This window comes from Monodelphis domestica, chromosome 7 (assembly GCF_027887165.1).
Source record: "Monodelphis domestica isolate mMonDom1 chromosome 7, mMonDom1.pri, whole genome shotgun sequence".
NCBI classification, from domain to species: Eukaryota; Metazoa; Chordata; class Mammalia; order Didelphimorphia; family Didelphidae; genus Monodelphis; species Monodelphis domestica.
In genome coordinates this window covers 212,167,801-212,193,036 of record NC_077233.1, presented here as the reverse complement: position 1 = coordinate 212,193,036, position 25,236 = coordinate 212,167,801, and the positions used below count along the sequence as shown (strand labels likewise).

At 35.8% G+C, this 25,236-nt stretch overlaps 1 protein-coding gene across 2 annotated transcripts in view; it reads left to right on the top strand.

Annotated features, from left to right (window-relative positions):
- Nucleotides 1-301: 301 nt before the first annotated feature.
- The window catches only part of WIPI2 (WD repeat domain, phosphoinositide interacting 2), a 34,646-nt gene continuing 9,711 nt past the window's right edge, over nt 302-25,236 (top strand). The window contains exons 1-10 of one of the 2 annotated variants that reach the window (XM_001363280.4): nt 302-695; nt 7,742-7,824; nt 10,138-10,307; nt 10,992-11,088; nt 12,970-13,067; nt 13,415-13,507; nt 15,963-16,033; nt 17,246-17,353; nt 19,953-20,117; nt 21,277-21,384. In XM_001363280.4, the coding sequence (XP_001363317.1) occupies nt 622-695; nt 7,742-7,824; nt 10,138-10,307; nt 10,992-11,088; nt 12,970-13,067; nt 13,415-13,507; nt 15,963-16,033; nt 17,246-17,353; nt 19,953-20,117; nt 21,277-21,384 (1,067 nt within the window). In that variant the 5' untranslated portion in view covers nt 302-621. The remainder of the gene's footprint in view (nt 696-7,741; nt 7,825-10,137; nt 10,308-10,991; nt 11,089-12,969; nt 13,068-13,414; nt 13,508-15,962; nt 16,034-17,245; nt 17,354-19,952; nt 20,118-21,276; nt 21,385-25,236) is intronic. The other variant, XM_001363114.4, reaches the window with a different exon arrangement.

Here is a 25,236-nt window from a genome sequence, read left to right as displayed (position 1 = left end):
AGTCACACCCCCAATTTCTCAGCCCTTACCACTCAGTATTGATTATAGGAGATAAGATAAAGGCTTTAAAAAAAAATTCTTAAAAAGTAGAGTTCCCACACAGGGATAGAAAGACGAGTTGTAGTCTCAAAATCTCAATGCGCATGCTCCAGGGAGACCACGCACGCGCAGTTTCCCGGGTTCCGAGGCGGCATTCCTCGAAATGGGCCTCTAGACAGCGCTTCACGGGGTGCGCGTGCGCACTCATGCCGAACCAGCGTCCCTCCCGGCCACCGTGAGCCTCTGCACAGCACGAGTGTCGGGGTTATTGCGCCTGTGCGCGACCTCAGTCGTATGCTGCCGTGGGGGCGGAGCGGCGCAAGCGCCCTGCGAAGTTTAGGACCTGGAGCGTAAACAAGAGACGGGAAGGGATGAGGCGACGGCTGAAGTTGGAGCAGCGAGCGGCGGCAGCGGCAGCGACAGCAGGAACATTAGCAACCACAACCGCAGCAGCTGGAGGACCCACTACGGAGGAGACGACAACGACGGCGGCGGAGAGAGGGGCCTGGAGCCGACCCTGACTCCTTCGTCTCTCCCGTCCCGGGAGGTAGAGCGCCCGAGCCCAGGCCCCCCCTCTCAGCCATGAACCTGGCCAGTCAGAGCGGGGAGGCCGGCTCCAGCCAGCTGCTCTTCGCCAACTTCAACCAGGACAACACGTAAGGAAGGGCCCTTGAGAGGTGGTGAGACCGGGGTTGGGGGGAGAGGGGGGAATCCCTCAAGAATCCGACTCGTGTGGGCGCAATTCTTTTTCTTTTCAGGCCTTAGGGGAAGTGATTTTTTCCACCCCCCGCCTCCCTCCCCCCAAATCTCCTAGCGAGGGTTGGGGTGAAGGCCAGGCCTTCCCTGGGAGGCTGGGAGAGAGGTGGGGTGGGTCAGGGCCAATCACGAGAGCTTCAGGGACTATCGCTTCCTGGTGGGGGGGTATCAAAGTCTTTTAGAGTTTCTCTCTAGTAATTTCTTCTTTTGTTTTTTGTTTTTTTTTCCAGACTAGGGATGGAGGGGGGAGGGGGAAATGTTTTATCCCAGAGATCTCTTTCGGTATGAAGTGTTTTTAAGAAAGTTTTTAAGAAAATTGGGCTTCAGCCTCAGTCTAAGCTTAAATTCACACCAAGAAAAGTTTAACACTGGGGTTACCATCCTGTAATCAGCCATAGAGTTCAAGCTGAAAAGGACCTTAGAGACAGATGAGAAAACTGAAGCCCAGAAAGGTTAACCTACTTGTCCAGAGAGTTACACACTTTATCTGAGATGGGACTTGAACCTAGGTCTTCCGGACTGAAAATCAATAGGCTTGGGATTCTTTTCTCCACTTTTCCTACTGCAGGTGGCAGTCATTTTGTAGAAGTCAATAGTGTCTTTTCTTAAGTGTTCTTGTTGCATGTATCACGGAAATAGCCAGATATGCAAGAAGGAAATTAATAATTACCTTAGTATATTGAGTATTGGACTGGAGGAAAAACTGTAAGTGTATAATAAAAGAATCCAGACATTATTTTGGTTTTCATTAAGTCTCTTGAGCCTTTTTATTCAGAGATGTCTTGGGAAGGAATAGGAGACAAGCTCTTAGAGTTGGGAAAAGAAAGGATGGCTGTTATGAAGATTCTTCAGAAGTTGGTTCTGAGAATCTATGAAGACATGAGATTAGATTGCTGAAGAAAGGATGACTTACTGGACTAAGAGGGAGGAGGGCCATCTTGAAGTGAGTAAGAGGAAATGATGTAAGGGTGGTTGTGGAGTGTGTCATTTGGCTCTATCCAGAGTAATTGATTGAGTTTGTCTCACTAAATATAATCAATACAGTAGCAAACTAGAAATGCTTATTTCAGTTAGACTTGAATCTAGAAGGAGCATACTGCTCTGAATAGCTGCAAAATTAGGTTAGGATAATTGGTTACATTAGACAATCATATATTTGGCTTTGGAGATCACTCATTCTAAGCTCCATTTAAGAAATTAAGGAACTGGGTCAGCTAGGTGGCTCAGTGATTATCATGCCAGGCCTGAAGACAAGGAAAGTCCTGAGTTCAAATTTGACCTCTTACTAGCTTACTAAAGTGTGTGACTCTGGGTTTACTTAACCCCCACCCCATATGCCTTTGAATAGGTACTTAGTTTCAATCCTAAAACAGAAGATAAGAATTAAAAATAAAGACAAATGAGGAATTAGAGGCTCAGAAAAGTAAAATTTTTGGGCAAGGTCTTCAATTTGTTATTGATAAAATCAAAACTATTAATCAACTAATTAACAAGTATTTTTATTTTATTTACTTTAATATGAAAAACTTTAATTTTAGAATATTTTTCCATAGTTCAAGATTCAAGTTCTTTCCTTCCCCTCTCCCCACCATAGCCAACAAGCAATACTCCTGGGTTTTACATGTGTCAATGATAAGACCTATTTCTATATTATTGACATTTGCAGTAGGGTGATCATTTAGAGTCTACATCCACAATCATATCTCCATCAACCCATGTGATCAAGCAGTTTTTCTTCTGTTTCTATTCCCTTAGTTCTTCCTCTCAATGTGGATTGGGTTTTCTCATAAGTCCCTCAGAATGATCCTGCATCATTGCCTTGCTGCTAGTAGAGAAGTCCACTACATTGATTGAACCACAGTGTATTAGTCTCTGTGTACAATGATCTCTTGGTTCTGCCCCTTTCACTCTACATCAATTCTTAGAGGTCCTTCTAGTTCACATGGAATTCCTTCAGTTCATTGTTCCTTCAAGTATTTTTTAAAAAATCTCTTATCTTCTGATTCTAAATATCAGTTCCAAGGCAGAAGAGAGGTAAGGGCCAGGTGATAGGGACTAAGTGACTTGCCCAAGGTCACAGAGGAAGATTTGAACTCAAGATCTTTCATCTCTAGGTCTGGCTCTATCCACTGAGCCATCTAGTTGCCTCCTCAACAAAGATCCACCCCACCTCCAGCACCTACCTACACTGTCCTCTGATTTATAACCAGTGTCCTCTGATTTATAGTGCAATGTTTCTTCTATTAATACTATTATTTCTTTACTGTATTGAATAGTCCATGATTTACATTTCTTTACTGTATTGAATAGTCCATGAAGTCCATGATTTACAAACAATGTTTGAAAGATATATCACTATAGGCCAAGGCTTCTAACAAATATTTTTGCAACAAAATTTAAAAGAATTTTGAGGACATTTCATGACCTATTATTTGAACTGGTGTTCTTCAATACAAATAAATTTCAGTACAACAAAAAAATAATTTGGGCAGAATCTGTTACAGGTTAATTCCATTATTCGTAATGATGGGGAATTCTGAGTTTTCCACTGGTAAAATTTATATTTGAAGTCATTAATATTTGAGTGAAATGAGAAGCAGCATTATCTTCAGAGACCTTACCTTAGAATTGAAAAAATTTGCATAATCACCAACTTTTTTTACCTTGTTGGGACTCAGTAAAGTTATTCATGTTGCTTTTGAGCATTTTATTTAAAAAAATTTTTTTAAACCCTTAAACCTTCCATCTTGGAATCAATACTGCATAAGGTAGTTGGGGGGTTAAGTGACTTGCCCAGGGTTACACAGCTGGGGCATGTCTGAGGCCAGATTTGAACCTCAGACCTCCCATCTCTAGGCCTAGCTCTCAATCCACTGAGCTACCCAGCTGCCCCCTCCAGTTAAGAAACATTCTGAGAAGGGTTCACCATACTGCCAAAGGTATCCATGACAGATAAAAGATTAAGAACACTTGCCTTCTATAGGGACCTTAAAAAGTTTTTAATAACTTTTTATTCTATGATTCTTATCAGAGAGTGAAGAGTGTAAAGTTATGGTATAACTTTTATTAATATTAAATTTCATAAGATTAAACTGTATAAAGAGATAACCTAATGTAGCTGAATAAAGACTTCAAGTTTTAAATTTTTTATTACTTTATATTAAAGGAACAAGTCTAAAAAAGCACTTTTAGAACAAAAAAAATAGATCTATTCTAGAGGCCCCTGCAACCAAATTCACAATCTGATTTTCATTTAAGAAAATAGTTTGAAACCCATTTTACTTTTAAGAAAGATTTCTGAAAGATTAATAACAAGACTTCATTTTTTATAGCTTTGCTATTTCATCCTGTCTTTTATTATAGTGCAACTTTTCTGCTATTTCTTTATATATCTTATCAGGCCTAAATGATGTTTTTTTTGGTGATTTGTTCAGTTTGCTTGAGTTTTAGATAGTTAACTGTCTTGCCCTTTTCATCCCTCTTGTTTGAAATAGATCACATGAATGAAAAAGCAGTTGTTAAGAGCAAGAGAATTCTTAAGCTCAAAAAACTCTAATTGGGAGAGGCCCTATTCCAAAGAACTATTGTACCAATGGTAGTTAAGACCTGGGGGTCAGGTGTCTGAGAGAGATTTTATGTATCAAGTTGGAGAGTATAGCAGAGTATGTATATAAAACCCAGCAGTCCTTAAGTCTCAGTGGCAAGGCAGATAAGGCCAGGTGATCTTCCATCTTACTGTTAAAAGTTAATAGCACTGTTTTTATCAAAATAAAATAAGGCTCTATATGTACCTTACTTTCTGAGTGAAGACAAGAACATATATTAACATACAGATGAAATTATATACAGCATGTACCTATGAAGATAAGTGTAAATAGATGCAAAGTACTTAAATTAGTTTGGAAAGGGGAGGCAATTTGGATTAGAAAAGCTTCATGTAGAAAGTAGTACTTCTTGGAAGAATTCTATGATGCTGAGGGTGAAAAGGGAATTCATTCAAAGATAGCTGTAGTGAGGAACAGACCATTTTGGTTGGATCAGAGTGAGAGTATGGGAAGATACATTGGGGCAAAGATCAGATATAAACTTAAGAAACTTTGTAGAATGGCCTGAAAAGGCTCTAGCCAAATAGACTTCTGATTAATATGGAGTTGATTAGGCCCTGAATTAAAGTAGTTCACAAAGTAGATAATAAAGATTTTGGGAACAGATTCCAAAAGAGGGTGAGAAAGGGTGAACAGTCAAGGATGCTGAAGATCACTAAATTGATTGTCTTTGACAGAAATAGGAAAGTTTAGAGGAAGGGTAAGTTTGGGAGGAAAGATAGTGAATTCCATTTTGGCCATCTTGAATTTTGGATGTCAGTGGTATATCTAGGGTTTTCCCTTTTCCTTTAGTAATTTTTAATTTTAACTTTTTCTAAAATAAACTCAACAAAGAAGTATTTCCATATACAAGTAGAACATAAAGAATTTCACTTGAAGCTGCAAATCTACATATTTTGCTTTTGTTTTAAATATACAATAAATATATAAAATATTATTCACAACCATCCTGCTTGAATGCATTTCCTATTGACCTCTTGTTCTGTTTTAATGATCCTCTTTTACTTTTTTTTGTTAACCCTGTCACCACCACAATCCCCATCCCTGTCACCCTCATTGAGAGGAAAACAAAACTATAAAATATGAATGGCCTAGCAAAACAAATTTGGCCCTGTCCTGAGTTATTACCTCTGTGTATGTTTCATCATTGGTCCTGTGAAATCCTTCTTGATCACTGTATTGATCAGAGTTCTTAAATGGAAGTTTTCTTTACAATATTTGTTACTGTATGGATTTTTGTTCTGGATTCTGCTCCCTTTGTTCTTCATCAGTTCATGAAAGTCTTTCCTGATTTATCATAAGCCTTCCCTTTTATCATTTCTTAGAGTGTATGTAGTTCCCCCTCCATTCCCCACTCCCTTAGTTTCTAGTTCTTTGACAATATGAAAAAGCTTCCATAAATATTTTTGTATACATGTGGATTTTTCTTGTAGTAGAAGCCTAGTAGTAGGACTAATGGGTCAAAGGAAATTTACAGGTTAGTAACTTGGGGAGTATAGTTCCAAATTGTTTTCTAGAATGCCTGGACCAATTCAAAGCTCTTTAAGTGTGTTGGGCCTTTTTTTCTGTAGTCTTTCCAACATGTTTCCTTTTTTTTTTTTACCAATAGTGACAATCTGATTTGAAGTAGAATTTCATAGTTGCTTAATTTGCATTTTCCTAATAGTGATTTGAAACATTTTTTCTTTATTTCTCCACGTAGATCATATTTCTTTTGAGAATTCCTCATTTATATCCTTTGACCATTTATCTATTGAGTGACTCCTGTTGGAACAATTTCCCAATTTATCAGATATCAGACCATCAGAAATTTTCTGCAGAAATTTTTCCCATTTAAAATGTTTTCCTTCTAGATTTCATTGCATCAATTTTATATGCCCCAAAACTTTAATTTTACATAATCAAAATTGTCCCTTTTGTCTTTTGACCCTATCCCGTGATTGGTCATAATCTCATCCCCACCCCTAGATATAATAGACATTTCCTCATTTACTCTTTTTGTTGATGATATGACCTTTTATAATTCAGGTATCCTTTTGTAACTTAATCTTGATTTACTGTGAGATGTTGGTCTGAACCCAATATGCCAATTTGTTGTCAAGCTTCCTAGGAGTTTTTGTTGCATATTGAGTCTTGCCCAAGAATTGGGGTCTTTGTAGTTAGTTATCAAACATTATGCTTGCTTCTATATATGTTGGGTGTCTCAAGTTCATTCCCCTAATTAACTTTTCTAATTTTCAAAAATTAAATTTATTTTAAGAAACCCTTGCCTTCCATCTTAGAATCAATACTATGTATTGGTTCTAAGGCAGAAGAGTGGTAAGGGCTAAGCAGTATATGGAGCCAAGTGACTTGCCCAGGGTCACACAGCTAGGAAGTGTGAGTGAGGCAAGATTTGAACCTAGGATCTCCTGTCTGTAGGCCTGGCTCTCAATCCACTGAGTCACCCAGATGCCCCTAACTTTTTCTAATTTTTAACCAGTGTCAAATAGGTATTTGTAGTTGAGTTGCAATTTTTTGTTTACTTCATATGTAAATAAAAATATAATGTCAAGTATTCTTCTAGATTAGCTTCATGATTCACATTTAATATAGAATTTTGTAGTTATAAAATTAACACGTAATCTTAATATATATAATAGCATTGTAAGGTTACCATGAGAATTATCTTCATTTTTACCAATGGGGAAACTTATCCTTGAATCTGGCTTTGCCATTTCCGGTCCTGCGCTTCATTTTCTGTTTATATGACCTAAATGATGCGTAAAATGATTTATAATAACTGATTTTTATATTGCTGCTTTATTTGTTTTTATTTTGTTTTTTCCCCATTTTTGTTGTGTTTTCTTTTTTATTATTTATTATATTTCTGTTTTATTTTCTTTGTTCCAGTAAGATTTCACTGATACTTTTCTCTGTACCTTAGATTTGTCCTTATAGGTACAGGTAAAAATCTTGTTGACCATAATACAATCATAATTAAAGCATTTTTAGCTTAGATCAGTTTTGTTAACTGTAGTACTGTAACAAATGAAGTCAGGCAATTGACCTCAAAATCAGTCTTGATTTCTTATTTTGCATCTCTAATGGGCAAACATATTATTCAAACTGGGATATAATTTTGCATTTTATCATCTGTAAAATGGCATGATAGTGAATAGAGTGAGCTAGCAGTCATATTGCACATCTGACACATGACCTCAGGCAAATCAATTAACCTTTAAGTGTCCATACCGTTTTCTTAAGATATATAGAAAAGTTCTCTACACTAAAATACCAAGAAACTATGTACAATGAATTTTAAACCATGGCTTGACTATTCCCAATAATTTCTTTTTCAGATCCTTAGCTGTTGGGAGTAAATCTGGTTATAAATTCTTCTCCCTTTCCTCTGTGGATAAGCTGGAACAGATTTATGAATGTAGTAAGTATTTTCTTTTCTCCTTTTTGCATTTCATTTAAACTCATTTGTTATAAAGACTCCTATGACATTGTGAGTGAATCCCTAATTTTCTTGTGTTAATGATGTATACTATCTTGGTATTGGTCTTATTTTAAATAGTATCAACTTTGATGAGGTGCTTCTTTGTAAGAATTAAGTTAGAAGCTTCATGATGGATGAAATATTAACAGAAGTTAATTTTGGATCCTTATTCTCAACTCACTGTGTGAGCTTGGAGAAATTAAAATTTTTTCATCCCTACTGGTATGTCTCCTAACTGTTTACTAGTGTTATCCATTTTATTCCTCCAAATAAGGCTATTTCTTTTAAGAATTCTGTTTTTTATATGGGTATGAATGGGAGATTTTAGGAGTTCATTATATAAGAGAATTGTTTTCTTTGTTAATTATGAATAATTCTGGTGGATTAAAAAGGTGAAATGCACATTAATTTTATCTGAACCATGCTGTTGTAACATTGCCATTGTGAGAATGAAACTTGATAGAATGATCTGAGAAACTTTAGATTTATTTCTTAAAACACTAGATTAGCAAATTAACTAATTTAATGATTTAGTTATTAGTATATTGTTGCCATCTGGGCTCTTCCCTCTTTCCCTACTCAGATTTTTCTGATAAAGCAAAAATTTGACTGGTAGCCAAAGAATGTTTTACATGTTTTACAGACTGAGCAGCAAAGTAGAATAAAGGTGACTATTTAACTCTGAAAGAATAAGTGCAAATATGGCTTTACTATATATTTATTATAGCTTTACTTATTGAATGCTTTGCTTTTTTTTTTTAACATTAAGAACACTATCCAGATTCTTTTTTTGTGCCCTTTAGGAATTTGTATTAACTTCTAAAAGTGGTATCATTATTGTTCCACAGCCTCTTTTCTATAAAGAAACTGAAAACAAAACATAAGTTTTTTTCTGTTTTAGGATTTAATTCAGACTCAGAAAATCAGATCTCTCATCAATTACTGTTGGCATTGTAGAAAGAATGAGTCGAACTCTTTATATATATATATATATATATACACACATAACTCTTTATATATATATACACATAACTCTTTATATATATACACATAACTCTTTATATATATACATAACTCTTTATATATATATACATATATATATAACAACTTTATATATAATCATTCTTTCCCTTTTTCTCTTAATAGGAATTGAATTTCATTCTTCCCTTAAATTGTTAGGATATTTCAGAAAGAGCACTATTAAAGACAGAAATACAGACATATACAGCTAATTTAAAAGAAATTTACTGGTGTTTTAGTTTTTAAATTAAAATTTTATTGTAGACTATACATTGGTTAAGTCTTATTTTAAGTGTAGATGTAGGAAGAGTGATTTAATGAACCACCAAGACATAGTTTTATATTGGTTGTGGTCACTTTATAGCAGAGTAAAAATAATCTCAGTTGGTAGAAGATGCCCTTTAAACATATTGATAGGTTGGGTGTTAAATTGAATGTTCACTCAAATTTTGAAATGATTATTTGTCTGTAGTCCAGGGTATTAGCTGTCAAAAAAAATTCAGAAAATATACTGTAATATATCTAGAATAAATGTATACTTAACTTTTTTATCCCTTAATGCAAGATCAATTTGTTTTCTTTTGGTTTTGACTGTTGACTGATTTTTTTTTTTTATCAGAGTTTTGATCAGAGGTGACTCTTTAGGTCACTTAAGCACCTTGATCTTGGGACATATGATTAGTTGTGGAGATTTTTAAAAATCAAATGGTAAAATAATGCCATGGCATCTTAATTTATATGCTTTTATTATATAGATGTAATCCCTAGAAAATGTTAAATATTCCTAGGTTGAGTTATATTAGATTTAGCAGAGATACTTCCCAGTCAAAGGAATTTTCTGTTGAGCAAATGATTATTCCTGATTTTATCTTCTATGTACAATCTGGGTTTGTATAACTATCTTTTTGAGAACTAAAATGAACAAGTTAGGAAAATTTTATTGCAGTGGCATTCATACATATATGTACATATTCACATATATTTTATTTACATATGTGTATATATGTAAATATAAATAAATATGCTCAAGTAGTAATATTCTTCTACAGTAGACCCTCTTAAATTTGTATTCTTTACAGGTATTAAGTCTGCTTTTAGGTGGTCTTTTTGCCCTAGGTAGATTCTAAAAGTTGCTCTATCTGAATAACATCTTACTTGAGGATTGAGATATATCTGAGTTGTCAGAATGTACACTAAGATGGATTTTTCTCACTTTTTGAATTTATATTTCAGCTGATACAGAAGATGTGTGTATTGTGGAAAGATTATTTTCAAGTAGCCTGGTGGCCATTGTTAGCCTCAAAGCTCCACGAAAGCTAAAAGTCTGCCACTTTAAGAAGGGGACTGAAATATGTAATTATAGCTATTCCAATACCATATTGGCAGTCAAATTGAATAGACAGGTGAGTTAACAGCCTTTGAAAAATAGGGAGTTAAATAAATGTATCCAGATCTTATGTTTTTGTCAACTCTTTCAATGACTTCTCATTTCTCACAGAATGTAGCTCAAACTCCTTTATTCAAAGGCCTTCATGAATTCTCTTCATTATCTCCTAAATATGCCTTGTAGTTCTCTACCTTCCTGTCAGCTCATCACATAATTTTATATTCTTGTGACTTCCCTTCCCCTCTTGTTTTGAATCATTATTTAGTTTAGCATTTTGTAAATTTACTCCCCAGCCAGTTCCTATGTTTCTAGAGAGCAGGAACTTTAGCTCATTCCTTCCTGTCTTTTGCACATAGGAGAACCTTAATCTTTTTTTTTTATTTGGTTTTATGAGACTTCCCTACTCAGCTCTTATTTGCTTAATGAATAAGTGCATTGTCAGTGAAAGGGCTCTCCCTAAGGATCCCTAAAAGCTTTCTGTTCATGGTATGGGGTTGAGTGTTAGGGAAGGATAATTGCACAGCTGGCTGGTAGAATAAATACTGCTGTTATTAGAGAAATCTAACTACTCTGATATACAGATGAGGTAATTATTATATATTACTTTCATTAAACATGCATATTTAAATGATCCTAACATTTCAGGATAGATTCATATGGTAATCTTGTTTCTTCTTTTTTTTTTCATTTCATTCTTTAGAGGTTGATAGTATGCCTAGAAGAATGTCTTTACATACACAATATTCGTGATATGAAGGTACTGCATACAATCAGGGAAACTCCCCCAAACCCTGCAGGTAAATTCACTTGTGAAAAGAAAACTAATACTTGTGTATTAGTCTATTTATTGGAAAATTCAAAACACTCTTTAAAATATTTGGTTTCCATTTTGTATCTATAGTTACCTTCCAATTATTTTAGGTAACTGCAGGTGGGAGATTTCCTAACTACACTGGATTTAAGTAATTTTTGAGACAAATGGTTTAGTGGATTATAGAACAGACAAAAACAGGAAGAGCTGGATTCAAATCCTGCCTTTCTCAGGCATATCTTTAAAATGCCTATAACCTCAAACCTTTTATACCTTTCCCACAGGGTTGTTCTGAGGATTAAATGGGAATCTGTAAAAAGCAAGTACTTTGTAAACTGGAAAGTGGTATATAAATATCACCTTAAATGTATAGAAAATTAGGCATAGGTAATTTTCTTTTTGGCAGTCAAAGAACTGGGATGAAAACTAGTGGTGTTATAATGCCTGCCTGTAGTAACAGCATGCAACAGTGGTCCAGTAGTGACAGGAAAAGAATTTGAACATTTTGAACAGATTCCAGGAGACCCTATACTAGCACTGGGAGTAGGAACAGGTGCCATCTGGTCACTGTCACCAGTACCCAGTTACAGGGCAGAGAGGTGGTCATGGGGGAACAGGGGACCCTGCCTGAGTAAGGACCAAGAGAGTAGTGAGGGGACTCACATGCTGGAAACACTGAAAACTTCTTGGGCCACCACTGAGTTTTGTTGTTGTTGTTGTTTTTTTAACCGTTTTACCTTCCTTCTTGGAATCAATACTATATATTGGTTCCAAGGCAGAAGAGTGGTAAGGGCTAGGCAATGGGGGTTTAGTGATTTGCCCAGGGTCTGTGTGACTAGAAAGTATCTGAGGCCAGATTTGAGCCCAGGACCTTCTGTCTCTAAACCTGGCTCTCAGTCCACTGAGCTACCCAGCTGTCCCACCCCCACTGAGTTTTGAAAGCAGCAAAGGTCCTGTAGAAAAGACAAACTCAGGCTAGATACTCCACATCCCACCTTCAATCTCCAGAGAGTTGAGCAGACCCTAACTCCTACAAACAATATAAAAACTTACATAATGATAGGCCAACTCAAACCAAACTGAGAAGATAATGACTCAAAAGCATCTATAAGCTAAGCCTCAGAGAAAAATGCAGATTAGACATTTGGACCCAGTCCAACTCCTGGAAGAGCTAAAGAAAGTTTTTAAAGCAAAAATTGATTTTTGAAATTCAAATAAGACAGTTCCTAACTCTATGACCCTGCCCTGGACAAGTCACTAAACCCTGATTGTCTAGCCGTTGTCAGACTTCTCTGTCTTACAGAACTGATACTAAGACAGAAGGCAAGGGTTTGTTTGTTTTTTTTTTTAATTGAGTAAGAGCAGTAGAGAGAAAATTGAGAAAAGAAACAAGCTATACAAGAAAATGTTAAAGAGTATTGACAGGTTGGTAAAAGAGGATAAAAAAATACTGGAAAGAACTCGTTAAAAAATCAGAATTGTCCAAATGGTAAATGTAGTATAAAACCTCACTGAAAAAAACATCTTAAAAGTTAGCATTTTTATGATTATTAATATAAATATATATAAGTATATATAAAATGCAATACTTTTCCTTTTTATGGGATTAGCTATTCAAATTCAAGCTCTAAAACTATTCTCAAAAATTTGTTTAAGCATTCAACTTTTGGTAAATTTGAATCAATTCATTTACCCATACTGAGTTGTGTAATTATCAAGTGGGCAAATGTTTGAAATGAAGTAAAACTGCTAAAATGTCAAGTGCTATGTATGTCCACTATCTACAAGTTTGTCTTTTAAATGGCTGAGAAAAAAATATTAAGCCTTCCCCTCTATTCTCACCACTAGTCCTCTGTATTTTTCACAGGTTTGTGTGCACTGTCAATAAACAATGACAATTGTTACCTGGCTTATCCTGGGAGTGCAACTATTGGAGAAGTACAAGTCTTTGACACCATTAATTTGGTAAGGATATCTTTTTCAAAATAGAGGATTGGTTTAAGGAAGTTTATGCACTGGGAAAATTTTTGGAAATGTAAATTTTCTTGGGTTGTTGTAGTATAGGGCTTTTTTGTTAATTTTTGATCTGTGAGATCTCAGACAGCTTTTTATTTTTTGCCTTTTAGTGTCTAATATTTTGCCATGTTTATTAAAACTTTATCCACAAAAAAGGCAGTTTTGTCCTAATATACAAATTGTTTTCATCAACTAATTAGCATTTTAGCAGCAACTAATCTATTTTTAGCATTAAACTGATGCATTATAAATTCTTGCTCAATAATTCATATTTTGTTTCTTTTTACATTTTTCAGAGGGCTGCTAATATGATACCAGCTCATGATAGTCCCCTAGCAGCTTTGGCTTTTGATGCAAGTGGTACCAAACTTGCCACAGCTTCTGAGAAGGTAGGTCATAATTTACTGTAGCCCAGATAATTTTATTTTAACGTTTTTGGCAGTATTGTGCACATAGCTAATGTTTCCATGTAAATATTACAAAGGAGATAAAAAATTGTTAGGTTATCATATGTTGTCCTTCAAATGTAATTTTTAACATCTATTGCATATTGCTAGAACTAAGTTTAGAATTTGGGTCGTATCAAGACAGGTAGAAAAGACTGCTTTCAACCATTTCCTAGGCTTTGAGCTCTTAAAAAGATGAGAATGAACTCTTATCTACTTTATACTAAGTATATATATTTAGCTGTTTATTCTTACAGTGAGCCCTAAATGGAAATATGATTATATAATCTCAGCTCTCTTACCACTGGTAGAGCCTAGCTAGGAAAACCCCACAGTTCTTAAGTCCCCCCCCCCCTTTTTTTTTTGGACATGAATGCTTAGCTGGGTTATTTTTGCTTAATCAAATCCTTTCTTCAGGACAGAAATTAATAATCCAAACAATAATAGGAGCTAGGACATGTTTAAAATATTTAAGAATAAAATACATCCCCTCAAGCACTTTGCATATGCCCATTTCATATGAGTAAAAGATATGATAAGTCTGTATCAGTCTTACTGATTCATTAAATCATATTCTCTAAGTATAATTGGTAGCCTGGCCTGAATTACTCAAATAGCTAAGCATCATACTTTAACATATGTTATAACTCAGAATTTTTACTAGGTCATATTGTCCTTCCCCTCCCTTCAGTCTGAATTGGTAAGCTTCTCCTGTACCATACACATTTGGAATGAGGGAGCAACTTTGCTTTTTAAAAATCCTGATATTCTCAATGTACCTTCTCACCAGTGAATTCTGAGAAACTCTTTGGGAGATGAATAATTATTATGATCCTTTGCTGAGCTGGCCTATGTCATATTCCTATTCAAATAGTGAGGAAGTTGAGGATCAGGAGAACTGAACAACTTATTTTAGAAGAACTATTACTAGCTTATTTTTCTCATCTTCATTATTTTTTTAAAAATATTTTATTTGATCATTTCCAAGCATTATTCATTAAAGACATAGATCCTTTTCTTCACCCCCCCCACCCCCCCCCCCCCCCACCCCTCATAGCCGACACGTAAATCCACTGGGCATTACATGTTTTCTTGATTTGAACCCATTGCTATGTTGATAATATTTGCATTAGTGTTCATTTAGAGTCTCTCCTGTCATGTCCCCTCAACCTCTGTATTCAGGCAGTTGCTTTTCCTTGGTGTTTCTATTCCCACAATTTATCCTCGCTTATGAATAGTGTTTTTTTCTCCTAGATCCCTGCAGATTGTTCAGGGACATTACACTGCCACTAATGGAGAAGTCCATTACGTTTGATTATACCACAATGTATTAGTCTCTGTGTACAATGTTCTCCTGGTTCTGCTCCTTTCGCTCTGCATCACTTCCTGGAGGTTGTTCCAGTCTCCATGGAACTCCTCCACTTTATTATACCTTTTAGCACAATAGTATTCCATCACCAACATATACCACAATTTGCTCAGCCATTCCCCAATTGATGGGCATCCCCTCGTTTTCCAATTTTTGGCCACCACAAAGAGCGCAGCTATGAATATTCTTGTACAAGTCTTTTGGTCCATTATCTCTTTGGGGTACAGACCCAGCAGTGCTATGGCTGGATCAAAGGGTAGACATTCTTTTTATCGCCCTTTGGGCATAGTTCCAAATTGCCCTCCAGAATGGTTGGATCAGTTCACAACTCCACCAGCAATGAATTAATGTACCTACTTCGCCACATCCCCTCCAGCATTCATTACTTTCCTTTGCTATCATGTTAGCCAATCTGCTTGGTGTGAGGTGATACCTCAGAGTTGTTTTGATTTGCATCTCTCTGATTATAAGAGATTTAGAACACTTCTTTATGTGCTTATTAATAGTTTTGATTTCTTTATCTGAGAACTGCCTATCCATGTCCCTTGCCCATTTATCAATTGGAGAATGGCTTGATTTTTTGTACTATTGATTTAGCTCCTTATTAATTTGAGTAATTAAACCTTTGTCAGAGGTTTCTATGAAGATTTTTTCCCAGTTTGTTGTTTCCCTTCTGATTTTAGTTACATTGTTTTTGTTTGTGCAAGTCCCTTTTTTAAAAATCAAATTTATTCCAAACTTCATCATTTCCCGATATATCCCTTCCCACTACCCAAAGAAGTATCTTTTATAATAAAAAAGATTGAAAGTTTTATGAAACTAATATTAAGTAGTCCAACAGTGATCTGCATCCCTGTATTTTACCACTGCAAAAAAGAGAAGGTACATTTTCAACCTCAGTCGTCATAGTTTCATAGAATTCTTTGAATTTTGAGGGATTTGGAGGTTCTTTCCATTTTTATAGGGTTATTTAAAATGATCCATTGTTTTCCAGTTTTCATATTTCTCAATTACTTTTCCTTTTTATAGGGTACTGTTATTAGGGTATTTTCCATTCCAGAAGGACAGAAAATCTTTGAGTTCCGGAGAGGAGTGAAGAGGTAACGTATAGCAACATTTCTTGGAAATTCTTAAGGATATGTTTAAATTTCATTTGTGGATAATGCCTAAACAAGTGGAAATAGGTTTAAAATGAAACGAGTTACATATAAGAGGAATTCCAGTATTGTATTTTTAGGGAAGGTTAATTGAATTTCTTTGGGATTAGGAAAGTATCCTTGCAAAATAATTTAAATGTCTCTGGAGTGATTCATGTGGTGCTACAAGATCCTGGAAAAGGATTGACTGTATACTTCCCTTCCCCTCTTAGTGCTTTAGGCAACTCTCTTAGACCTATGTGGCAGAAAAGGTGCCAACTTGCATTGCATTTTCTAAATCAACTTGCATTGCAGTTCCCTAAATCAATGTGAAACCACAGGTCTGGTCACTAACTTACTACCTGCTAAGTAGTGTTGTATTTTACGTAGTGTAAATGGCAAATAAAGTGAGAAATCTCCAGGATAACTTGATCACAATACTTAATTCATTAGATTCAGGATTTCACTGCTTCACTTAACCAATGGTTAGTGCCCTCCACTCATCAGCATGTGCTTATAAACTATAGAAGGGTTGTTTTTTTTTTTTAAATAAATCCAGGCTCTAAACTGGTTAAGTTACATTTCAGATGACTATTTTTAGCCCTTGAGAACTATGAACCAAAATCAAAGATGATGAGACCTATTATAATTGTTATATAAACCTTTTGCCCGTGCTGATTGTGAGGGAAAATAAATTCTTTTTGGCTACAGTTAAATCCATGTATACCAGGGAAAACTCTTTACCTTGATGCTTAGACACCATATTTGGAAAGTTCTACCATGTTAATCACAGTAAAGATTGCAGTTTGGTATCACTGTGTAAGAATCTGTGACCTCAGGCAAATTACTTAATCTCTGCCTCAGTTTCTGTAAATTGCTTATTAACACATAGTATATTTTTATACATGTGTTCTTTTTTTCCCTCCTTTCTCTAAAGATTGTTATTATAGTCAATATAGGAAACTTGAGGTCTTATTTTAAATATTTTTCCCCTCTTTTCTTCCTACTTCATGAGAAAAAAACAAATGCAATGAGAAATCCAAGTATCCTGTTGAAGTAAATGTTGTCACCATAGTCATATCTAAGCAGATATTTTATTTTAATATTTACTAGCAGCTTTCTGGTGTTAGAACAGAGTAAATTTGTAGCTTTAACATAATTGACTCTCTTCTCCAGGTGTGTAAGCATCTGCTCTTTGGCCTTCAGTATGGATGGAATGTTCCTCTCTGCTTCCAGTAACACTGAAACAGTGCACATCTTCAAACTTGAGACTGTGAAAGAGAAGTGAGTTAGAGATAATTAGATTTTAGAAACCATTACAGAATCTTTGAAATGGACAGCTTCTTCTAGTAATAGAGGATTTTATATTGGGAAGGGACAGATCATTCAGGCAGCTAGCTGGCAGTGGCGTATAGTGGCTGGGCCTAGAGTCAGGAAAGCAAACCTTAACTTGTTATTTAACTTGTGTTTATCTTAGTTTTCCCAGATGTAAAATGGGATCATAATTTCCCAAGGTGGTTAAGTGCCATAGGAGATGTTAGTCCCTCCTGACTTCCTCCCTTTCCTCCCCCTTCTAAAAAAGTATCTTCCCTATGACTCTTTAACAAGTAAGTGGTCATCTAGCCTTTGGAGGAATTGCTAACTCTTTAAAAAAGTCATTCCTTTTTTTCCTCTGTAATTAAGTCCTTAAACTACAACCCTTCCTTCTGTCTTTTGTGCATCAATTCCAAGACAGAAAAGCAGTAAGGACTGGCCAATGGGGGTTAATTCTCTTCTTGAGTCAGATACCCAAAGTCCCTGAAGTTCATATTTGAATTCAGGATTTCTTCAGGACTGTAGTCCTGGTTCTCAATTCACTGAGCCCACTTAGTTGCCCCCCATAATTAAGTATTAAATAGTCTCTTTGTAACTTCCATCTTTTTTTTTAATCCCTACCTTATGTCTTAGAGTGGGTACTAAGTATCTCTTTCAAGGGAGAAGAGTGTTATGGGCTAGGCAATTTGAGTTAAGTGACTTGCCCCTAGAAAAATAGCTGGGAAATGTCTTGGTCAAATTTGAACCCAGATCTTCCCAATTCTAGACCTGGTACTCCTGTGCCACCTAGCTTCCCCCATATGTTCTCTTCTTTAAACCCTTTCCTTCCATCTTGGAATCAATACTGTATATTGGTTCCAAGGCAGAAGAGCAATAAGGGCCACACAGCTAAGAAGTATCTGAAGCTAGATTTGAACCCAGGACTTCCCAGCTCTGGACCTGGCTCTCAGTCCACTGAGCCACCTAGCTGCTCCCTCTATTCTTTTAATCTGTTGATAAAACATGACATGCTTTGGAATCAAATCCCCCTTCTGGTGCTTATGTAGGCAAGTTGCTTAAACTCTCTGGCCCTCCCTTTTCTCATCTGGAAAATGAAAGAATATATGCCTCTGATATCTTTTCCTATGATCCTCATCCACATAACATGGATTGAATCCTCTCCAGTCATCTGTCATGGTTGCCTTTTTGCCCTTCTCACTATCTTACTCTAGTATCCTTTCTAAAATGTGATGCTTAGGATGCTAGCATATCATTCCAGTTTTTGTGAAATATACCTTAGACTAATTGTCAAATGAGGCTGACTTGTTTGGTAAAATGAAACCTTTTCTTTTAAAGTAAGGGCAAATACATGGTCAGTGGATAGTGTCACGTCTTGAAATCCAGCTTCAGACACTTGCTAGTTGTATGACTCTGGACAAGTCACTTAAAACCCCCATTGCCTAGCCCTTACTGTTATTGTACCTTGGAACAGATACCTAGTATCAAGCCCTAAGACAGAAAGTAAGGATTTTTTTTTAATGCTTTTAAAGCTTTTGCAAAATTGATAAATAATCGGGAACTAAACTTTAAAAAGTAACTTTTCATAGATACACAATATGCATACACATTCCTTGTCCTTGTATTGGGCATTAAAGTTTGTATTTTGTCCTTATAACAAAGAAATGGAATGTTATTAAATAATTATACTTGGTGTTGCAGAGTTTTCCTTCAGACAGCATTCCACTTTAATAATTCATTTAATAAATGACATTTAGTGATTCAGGAATGTGGAAAGCTAGTATTTTTTTCCCATTTGAATAAGTTTATTTAGTCAATTTAGAACATTATTCTTTGGTTACAATAATCACATTTCCCTCCCTCTCCTCTCCCCACCCCTCCCGTAGTCATTACTTGTGTCCTTAGTCATTACTTGTGTCCTTGATCAGAACCTGTTTCCATGTTGATGTTTGTAATAGGATGATCATTTAGAGTCTACATTCCCAACTATATCCCTTCGATCCATGTATTCAAGCAATTGTTTTTCTTCCAGTGTTTCTACTCCCACAGTGTTTCTTCTGAATGTGGTTAGTGGTTTTTCTTGTAGATTCCTCCAAGTTGTTCAGGATCACTGCATTGCCACTAAATGGAGAACTCCATTACATTTTATTGTACCACAGTGTATCAGTGTTTTCCTGGTTCTGCTCCTCTCACTCTGCATCAATTCCTGGAAGTTGTTCTAGTCCCCATGGAATCCCTCCAGTTTATTATTCCTTTGAGCACAATAGTATTCCATCACCAACATATGCCACAATTTATTCGACCCTTCCCCAATTGAAGGGCATCCCCTCATTTTCCAGTTTTTGGCTACCACAAAGAGCGCAGCTATGAATATTCTTGTACATGTCTTTTTCCTTATTATCTCTTTGGGGTACAAATCCAGCAGTGCTATGGCTGGATCTGGAAAGGTAGTATTTTAAGTGTCACAGGTTAATGAGGAAGTAAAAATGGAATTCATAAGAGTAATAGGTTTTTCTGTTCCTGGAGGATTTTCATGAAGGAAATCAAGAAAATTAATACTAATTTCTTGTAGACCTCAGGAGGAACCAACTACCTGGACTGGTTACTTTGGGAAAGTTCTTATGGCCTCTACCAGCTATTTGCCCTCTCAAGTAACAGAAATGTTTAACCAGGGAAGGGCATTTGCTACTGTCCGACTACCATTCTGCGGTCACAAAAATATCTGTTCACTTGCCACGTGAGTATGGTTATTGGTGTTTATATAATCTTATTTGCAATGTTTATATTGAATAGCAAGGGAGCTTCTGACCCAGGTTGTATGAAGTCATCACAGGTCAGCTGCTGAGTTTGCTTAATATTTGTGTGACTGGACAAATGACCCCCTGAGCCTATTTCCACATGTGAAGTGACTTAAAAATTATTATATGTACTACAATTAATGTTTATAGTTTGCAAAATTTAAAGCAATATATAAATGTGAACTTATTGTCATTTTATGCTATATGACATGAGGCCTTTCAGTGAATGATACAATCTTCTGTATTTGCACTGAAGAAAAATCTTGTTGACCCAAAGCTCTCAGGTGTATCTTGAACATATAATGAAGTTCTTTAGTTATATGTCAGTATTCGTTACTTTAAAAAAATTTTAAGTTGGGTGTGTCCAGTCATGGAATGCCCTGATTATAAATAGCTATAGGTGAATAAAAAGGTGACCTTTACAATTTGATTATGCATCCTCACTAGAGTTTGGGTGTTTAACTGATTAGTTAATTGATTACTTTTTATTATTTTCACCTTTCCCCTAACTAGGATGGAATATTATCTATCTCTTATAACAATGTCTATTTAACAGTATGCCATGTCTTCCACTTTGAATGAAGTGAAATACTTTTTCTCAGTTACTCTGAACTGCCAAGCTTGGTCATCATAATTATTTAGCATTCATTTTTTTGTTTTCAGAATTCCCATCTAAATTTCAGTTTTCATTTTATATTTGACAAGGTCAGAGTTACAAATATCCATTATTTAAAGATGAGAAGTTTGGATTTTTAAGAATGAGTTTTACCAGATTTGGTTTGATCATTTGAAATTCTATGTTCACATGGCTTATAAGTTTCCTTTTTGATAGAGAACAGACTTAGATAACTCAGGATAACTTTGAGGTACAACAGTGGAAAGGTGGCTGGATTTGGTGTCAATAGACCTAGTCTCAAATCCTGCCTATATAAATTAACGCCCTTTCTGAGTCTCTGCATATAAGGGGATTTCTATGACCCTATATTAACATTGGGGAAGCATATTTAGCTATCCAGTCTTTTAGCAAGCTCTTTTGTGGTATGTTAATAAGGTTAAACATAGTCCTCTAGTTTTGTAAGAAATATGTTTCTCTCTTAGAATTCAGAAGATTCCCCGATTATTAGTAGGAGCTTCTGATGGTTACTTATATATGTACAACCTGGATCCTCAGGAAGGAGGGGAATGTACCCTGATGAAACAACACAAGTAAGTTTACCTTAGATTCCGTAAGTACACTTCACATATTTTCCAGAATTTGGTTAGAGGGGAAATGAGAGTAGATACTAGTGTTTAGTATATTCAAAATTGTTAGATTTTGCCATTCTTGAATTGAACATCACTTCTCAGACTGATATATGTGATAATGAAGTTCTTGAGGATAGGAAGTGTTTGATTTTTATGTTTGTATCTCAAGAACCTAGCTCACTTAAATTTTTTTTATTTAAAAATTTCCATGTTCACATGATTCATGTCATGGGAAGAGAGGACTCTTAACTCCCCTCTCCCATAATTGACAAGCAATTCCACTGGGTTATGCATATCATCACTAAAAACCTATTTCCACAGTATTCATTTTTGTAATAGAGCATTTTTAAGAAAAGCCAAACCGCCAAATAAATCATACCCATATAAACAAGTGATAAATCATGTTTTCTTGATTTCTACTCCTATGGATCTTATGGCATTCTTTCAGAGTCCTGGATCCTTGTATTGCTATTAGTAACAAAGTCAATTACATTTGATTGTCTCACAGTGTTTCAGTTACTGTGTAACTGTGCAGCTATATTTTTGTATAAACAGATTCTTTCCCTTTTGTAAAAATCTCTTTGGCATACAAACCTAGCAGTGGTATTGCTGTATCAAAAGGTATGCATTCTTTTAAAGCCCTTTGGTCATAGTTCCAAATTGTCTTCCAGAATGGTTGGATCAATTCACAACTCTACCAGCAATGTATTAGTGTCCCAATTTTGCCACATCCCCTCCAACATTTTCCTTAACTGTCATTTGGCCACCTAGCTCAATTCTTGAGTTCTCAAATAAATGCATGTTGATGTAAATTGGATAGTGAAAGTGTTAAAATAGATACTGCCACTAGATTATTGGCCTTTGAATTTTGTCCTTTAGCATGAAAACCAATTTAAAAGGTCATGTGACATGAAAACTTATCAATTAGTAGTTTCTTAAATGTTTTGATTTATAGAAATTTAATTAGTTTGTTATACTTGTTTTTGTTTTGTTTGTTTAGCCTTTTCAAAGAAATAGAGGAGGAATAAATTGCCCAACTGTCCCTAGACTGAGACATACTTCCTTCAACATGACCACTTGGAGTGAACACCACCAGAGTTCACTTCTGAGTGGTACATAATTAATGAATGAATTGCTCCTTTGTTAGTAGGACACAGTGACTGGGCCTAGCTATTGCTGGTCAACACCAATGAGGTAGCTTCCTGAAGTCTGACTCCTCTCTCGCCTGTTGTGGCTAATAGCAAACTACAGTCGATTCTGTGGACCTTTCTGGTAAATCTTTGACTTTGAAGTTTACAAGGTCAAAATCTGGTCTTCCATCTCAGATTCTCTCATGATCAGGAAAGAAGAAACAACCAAGAGAAACAGCATCATGAATTTATAAGACCAGCCAGGGCTGACAGGACTCCATCAAACTTTGGAGCAGGTTTACCAGGCCTCCATACTGATTACTATCAGCAGGCAGACACATTGCACATTCATCATGAACTGAACATTGGCCAGTCTCCCTCGAGAGACCATCCTTATCTGACTAGGATGCATTTTGAACATATTGTCCTTATCCTGGGTACCGGGGAGGTGTTGTCCTTTCTTTTGTTTACCTAATGTCAGACAGGAAAGTGTCAATATGATTTTTTAAAAAATATTTTTTGAGAGTCATAGATTAAATTTTTATCCTCATACTGTGAATATCTATTTTGCTTTGAATGTTTAATAATTTTACCGTGTTGCTCTCCTCCATGTATGTGCTTGCTTCTTGTGTTCAGTTTTGTAAAAAAATTTTTTTAACCTTTGTCTTCTGTCTTAGGATTGATAATAAGTATTGGTTTCAAGGCAGAAGAGTGGTAAGGGCGGGCACTGGATTTTAAGTGACTTGCTCATTCAAACAACTCAGCTAGGAATTGGTTGAGGACAGATTTGAACCCAGGTCCTCCCATCTCCATGCCTTACCTCTAGCCACTGAGCCATCTTGTTTCCCTGCATTTGTGTATGTTTCAAAAACTTGTTTTATTGATCTTTTCTGGGCTGGGTCAGGCAGGTATCTCTTGGCTTCTCACTGGAGTTAGCCCCTGTGGCTATCAGCAAACTCTGCTATACTACACTTGATGGGCTTCTTTCTCATGGCTCTTTTCACCTTTTGAAGCTTATACGGTCATAATCTGGGACTATTCCATCTCAGGTACTTACCTAATTTCATTCATCAGTGAAAAGACACGAAGTAGAATTGAAGCCAACATGTAATACAAACTTGACCAGAAATTCCCCCAAACATAATTAACCTGGATGAGAAACAAAAAGAAAGACTAACCATAAAAAGGTTTGCTGGTGGCAGGGACACAAAGACACAAATACAGAAAAAGTTACTAAAAAAAGTTACTAAAACTTCTAGTCTTGGCAGAAAGCACAAGTTGGACACAAATGAGCTAGAACACCTGGAAGAGATGTTTTTATAAAATGAAAAGATATGGAAAAGGCATTAAAAACTTGTTGCAAGAGGTAGAAATCCTTGCCTAAGCAGCAAATTCCTTGAAAATTAGAATGAACTAAATAGAAGGCAATGATTCCAAAGTCAAAAGACTGGGAAAAACAACTGACTTGGGGAAAAAAAAATAGATTGAAGAGGAGAACCCTTAATCCTTGGACCATCTGAATACTGAGAAAAGAGATCTAGAACAGATCTGTTTAGGCTTTTTTTTTGGTCTAGTGTGCAAAGTGGGAACCACTGGTTACTAATTGAAGAAACACCAAAATGAAAACTTTTAGGAATATCAGACAACAATCAAAGCTACTCAGAGAAGTAATGCAAGCAGCCAGAAACAAAGAATTCAATTACCAAGGATCCTATCAAGATTACATGTGATTTTAGCAGCCACTACTACTTAGCCCAAGCATATGTACTTACAGCCAAGAATAACTTAAGCAAAACTGAATATAATCAGAATATAATCAAAAATGAACCTTGAATGTCAATAGAGAATTTCCAAGGAATCCCAATGAAGGCTAGGATTGCATTGAAACATAGGAAGGAAGAGAAAAAGACAAATGTGAAGATAAGGGACAAAACAAGATGATATACAAATGTCCCCTCTGAACTCTTATCATCTGAGGTGGTTCTGTTGTCTTTATGTTAAGGAACAAGGAGGAAGTGGAAACAAAGGGAAAGGAAGATTAGGGAAAATTATCTTATTAAAGTGGAAAAGCAGATATTTTTACAAATGAAGGGGGAACAGTTGATCCTTAAAGGAAGAGTACAGACATATACAATTAGATTCAGAAGTACATTTAACTCAATGAAGTAGAAGGAAAAGGGAAGGAGAAAAATTGGTCCTAAACACAAATGTAGAAATATAGTTCTTTTTGAGTTGGAAGAGAATCTTGGAAACCTGGAAGTTTCCATAAATTGGAGAATGAACAAGTTATGGTATATTAATGTGGTTAAGTTTTCTAAAAGTTGTGCTATAAGAAATAATGGAGGGGATGGCTTCAGAGAATATTCTATTATATTCATACAGCATTATCGCTGCACAGGTAATAAATGCTTTTATTTCCATTTCTTAGACCAGTTCGTGGTAAATATCTTTTTAAAAGTCTCATGTGTACAGGAAAGACAATTAAATCATTAACCCCTCCACCCAAACAGTTATGCAGATTCAATAAAGAATATTTTATTGTGTTTTATGAGGTTACTGCTTACTTAGTATTTAACAAAAGCTTGCCTCAAAAAGCTCAATAGTCTTCCCATGCCCAAAAGGGATTTTTTTTAAAGAAAAGGAAAAATCAAGTTTCCTATCATAGCAGGCAAACAGGTCCCAG